General features: G+C 42.5%; 1 protein-coding gene across 2 annotated transcripts in view; it reads right to left on the reverse strand.

Moving 5' to 3' along the window:
* The window catches only part of SHC4 (SHC adaptor protein 4), a 150720-nt gene that overhangs the window by 60489 nt on the left and 85498 nt on the right, over positions 1-4733 (reverse strand). For both annotated transcript variants that reach the window (XM_045286533.1, XM_004709419.2), the window contains exon 4: positions 814-933. In XM_045286533.1, the coding sequence (XP_045142468.1) occupies positions 814-933 (120 nt within the window). The remainder of the gene's footprint in view (positions 1-813; positions 934-4733) is intronic.

Below are 4733 nucleotides of genomic sequence, written 5' to 3' on the forward strand. Positions count from 1 at the left end.
CACAGGCACATGAGGGGACTGGAAGTCCTGTGGCTTAGATCTCGTGCACCTTAGTTCTCAAAGTAACATCTTGAACACTTCACTGCTTTTGCAGCTTCCCAATGCAGTACACTGTCTGACTTCTTCACTGCTGCGTCCATGATACTGACTGGGTCTAAGTAGAACAAAATCTAAGTACCTCCTAATATTAAAAATCATCAGAAAAGAAAACTATACACATTTATGCAATAACCTTTTAGAAAGATTTTCGATGAGAGGGGTTGGAGGAAAATGTATCTGCTTGAAAACATTAACATCACCCCTCCCCAGCATGCACATTCTTTTCATTCTGATAAGGTAATTGCTTTCCTTTGGGGAAAATTAAAGGGGAATCGTGAACGACCCAGGCGTATGACCACCAAATAGTATTGACTATTTTGCACCTTAATTCTCCGTTAGACTTCCTCGCACATACTTTGGACTTGTTATCAGGAAGGACCAATCTCTGGAGAAAGACCTCATGCTTGATAAAGTGGAACAAGAGGGAGATCCTCAAGGCGACGGCTGACAGAGTGGCGGCAACAACGGACGCATAGGATGGTGCAGGACAGGGTAGAGTTTCATTCTGCGTACACCGAGTGGCCTGGCCACGTCTGACAACAATGCAGCCAGGAAAAGTCCAGCGATGGGTGGTGCGTTATACTACTGTTCTAAGGACAGCTTCTCCGTTGTGCTTTGTGAAAGTTTAGGCACACGGTCTGAAACCAGATTAGCCGAACGCTCTCTCGAATAGCAGATGACATATCAACCTGTAAATGAGATTCAGGATCTTACCTGCTGGCTGTCGAGATTCATCAGTGTGAGGCTACACGTTGAGATGGTCAGTTTTATATTCATTCCCGAAAACTGAAGGTTACTTTTGCCAAGAACCGTTGATAGGAATTTAACTGGAGGCTTTAAAGATAGCAAAACAATACTCTAAGTTATGAATTTGTTACCGAATAAAGATTCGTGTTATTTAAATGTCTAACAAAACCCCACAATAAAGCAACAAAACAATGTCCACACTATACTTCTCAATTTTACTTTAAATAAATTATATGAAATACAATGTTTTTTATTTGAATATAAAAACTTTTAAAAATCAGAGTACAGCAAATTGATAAGTAATGAAATGTGAATCCTCTTTTCTTATTAAAAGGGAGCCCTGGTGTTCTATTGGTTATGCATTAGGCTGTGATCCAGATGATCGGAAGTTCAAAACCACCAGCAACTCCGGAGCTATATGGGAGAAAGACTGGGCTTTCTACTCTGGTAACCAGTTGCAGCCTCAGAAGCCCACAGGGGGTCGCTGTAAGTCAGCAATGAGTTCTCTTGTTTTGTTTTCTTATACAAAGGAGCCCAGCTGCTCCCAGAAAAGGGCCCGAGTCTTGGAAATGCACGAGGGCAGTCTCTACTCTGTCCAACAGGGTTGCTGAGTCAAAAGTGCCTGGGCGGCAGTTGAGTTTCTTACAACTCGCCTCAGTTGGAGGCAGGGACCTGCCATAAAAGGAGCATCAGTGAGAGGCTGAATCCCTTAAATCCTCAAGTCTTTTCAACACCAGGAATCTAAGGGGGGGAAAGCTGACAACCAGCCACGGAAGGCCTTGATGAACCCAGCCCAGTAACGTAAGTGGCACTTCCAGGACCTTGCAAGCGGACTGCGCTGTGCAGGCCGTTGAAGATGGATAACTGATGCTTAGGGGACGCATGCATAAATACTTGGAGGTAGTCCGTGAAATAAAAAAGTTTTTTTCTTTCACAATTTTGCTTGTGACTCTTACTTAACTCCTTAGCGAACCACGTCAAACTACCAAACTGGAATGAATGAAATTGAACACATAGTTTCATTTTTAAAATTCTGAATACAATCTTGTGAAAAACATGTAAGGACAGAGCCCTCGCCATCATGGCTCTGACCCTATCGTAGTTGTGGATGCTTGGTTGGCTTTCTTTCCTCTTCATAAGGCCCTGGGCCAGGCAAGCCACACACGTCGGGGATTTCGTGTGCCCAACAATTATTATATTTAGTTAATACATCACCCATTTGCTTCTCTAGTTTCCTTTCCATGCTAGTTCTAGTTTGGTTTTTTTTAATTATTATCACGTGCCCATTAAGTAATGAGGCATTGACTGAAAAACACTTTACAATCTGTAAAGAACTTTTCTTTGAAAGTGTACAATATCTTAATTTGGTCCTCACAGTAGCCTTAATTTCGTGAGAAAACTTCAAATGTATTCGTTATAAAGGAGACAAACTCACCTGACTATTAGAAATGACTTAACATTTAAATGCATGGGAGAGAGGAATGTACCTGAATTTCAGGTAGGCACCAAACCGAAAAAACAACCTCAGTGCTATCATCCAGTTCATGCTGACTCATAGTGCCCCGCCCCCTCCATGGGTTTGAAAGACTGTAATTGCTCACTAGAGTAAAAAAAACCTGTCTTTCTCCCATAGAGCAGCTGGTGGTTTCTAACTGCTGACCATGCAGATTGTAGCCCAATGTGTAACCACTCCGTCATCACAGAGCAAAACAAACAGTACATGCAGGGAGACAACTTGGAGTTGCATCCCAGGTGTGCCCAGCTATCAAAGGGGCTTTAGGAACCCTTTGAGTCCCTCTCATTGTCATTGCTTAAAAAACAAAGAATAGCATCACTCCTTCCACTGAGTCATAGGAAGCCGAAGGACACTTTGTGGTAGTTACATAATTGGTGTCAATTTGAGAAGAGTGTAGGGGTGGAGTCTAGCCTGTCAATCAGGATATAGCCAACGAGGATTCTGTGTGGGCCTGACTTTCTCCTGAGGATTCTGGGAACTCCTGTATTTCCTCCTTGAAGGTAGGAGACTGACTGACACACACTCTCTCTCTCTCATTCCCTGCAAGATATCCCTGAGGAGAAGACCCATGGAGAAAGGCTGATGGAGCCAGACCTCTGGAGCCAGAAAAGCCATGTGGAGAGCGCTGAGATGCTTACACCGCTGCTGGATCCACAAGGCCTTCCACCCACTTGCCTGTGATCTTCCTGCATTTGTGTCATTGCATGTGTTTTGTGAGTCTGAAGAGAACTTTATAGATTGGTGTTGGACATATGGGCTAATATTGGATTTATAGACTTGATTTGGACTGGGCTAGGAGGTTTTCTCAATACTCAATTGCTCTTGGATATAAAGCTTTTTCTTAAACATATATGAGTGTGTCTCTGACTTTGTTTCTCTAGTCTATGTAGACTAACACAACTTGAATTCTGTAATACAGTCTGTGAACATGGAGAGTATACAGTGGAGTGATAAATTATGGTGATTATAATGACTACTTATGAAATAAATCCCGGTTCATTTTGCTACAGGATTACTTCTTAGTTTCTGCCTTAAGAAAGAGAAACTGGACAATGTAAGATATGGATAAAATAATCTATAACTTATCAAGGATTCATGAGGGAGGGCGGGCAGGGAGGGAGGGGAAGAAATGGGGAGCTTATATCAGGGGCTCTAGTGGGAAGAGAATGCTTTGAAAATGATGATGGTGGCATACGTGCAAATGTGCTTGACACACTGGAGGAATGTATGAATTGTGATAAGGGATGTAAGAGCCCCCAATAAAATGATTTATATATAAAAAAGGGTGGGTCCTTTGCTGTAGACCTATTACTGACTGGGTGACCTTGGGCATGTAACTTAGCCTGTCTGGGCCCCTAGGTTTTTTCACCTGTAAAATGCAGCTAAGAATAGAATCTGCTGCTTACATTGTTGTGATGATTAAAGGAGTATAAAAAAAGTAAGATATTTAGAAGAACCCTCCATCTACTGCCATCAAGTTGACCCTGACTCATAACAACCCTACAGAGGGCTTTCACGGCTGTCGATCTTTACAGGAGCAGATGACTCATTTTTCTCCCAAGGAGTCACTGGTGAGTTTGAACCGATGACATTTTGATTAGCAGCCCAACAGCCCACAGTAGCACCAGAGCACCTTGGCAGAGTGCCTCTCAGGCAGTTAGTACACCATAAGGATTAACTATCAAAAAACCACACTCACTGCCAGCAAGGCGATGCCAACTCACAGTCACCCTGGTGCAGTAGTGGGCATAAGTTGCCTGTGATGCACGGTTCAAAGCCACCAGCAGCTCCATCGGAGAAAGACGGGGCTTTCTACTCCAATAAACAGTTACTGCCTTGGAAATTCACAGGGGCAGTTCTACTCTGTCCTAGAGGATCACTATGAGCTATCAAAGGAAAATTACATTAAAAATGTACTTCTCTTTCTTTGCAACTGTACTTTCTGGAGAAGGGATACCTTTGGAATAGTTGTGAAGGACGAATTCCCTTCTCATAAATAGACTTGTTTGTTGGATCATCAAGTTGGAACATCTGATTCACAGGGAATTTATAGAGGTCTAAATACAGCCATGTATATATGTAAATATATTTACATATGATGATGGGGAAATAGATCTATGTGTATATTTATAGGTTTAGTATTAAGGTAACAGATGGACATTGGGCTTCTACTCAAGCACTCCCTCAATGCAAGAACACTTTGTTCTATTAAACTGGCATTCCATGATGCCCACCTTCCCGACATGATCACGGAAGACAAAGCGCATGCATAAGCAAATGTGGTAAAGAAAGGTGATGGTTCCCAGCTATCTAAAAATATAGCATCTGGGGTGTCTTAAAGGCTTGAAGATAAACAAGCGGCCATCTAGCT

This window comes from Echinops telfairi, unplaced genomic scaffold (assembly GCF_000313985.2).
Source record: "Echinops telfairi isolate 266 unplaced genomic scaffold, ASM31398v2 ScPeMD7_8;HRSCAF=38, whole genome shotgun sequence".
NCBI lineage: Eukaryota > Metazoa > Chordata > Mammalia > Afrosoricida > Tenrecidae > Echinops > Echinops telfairi.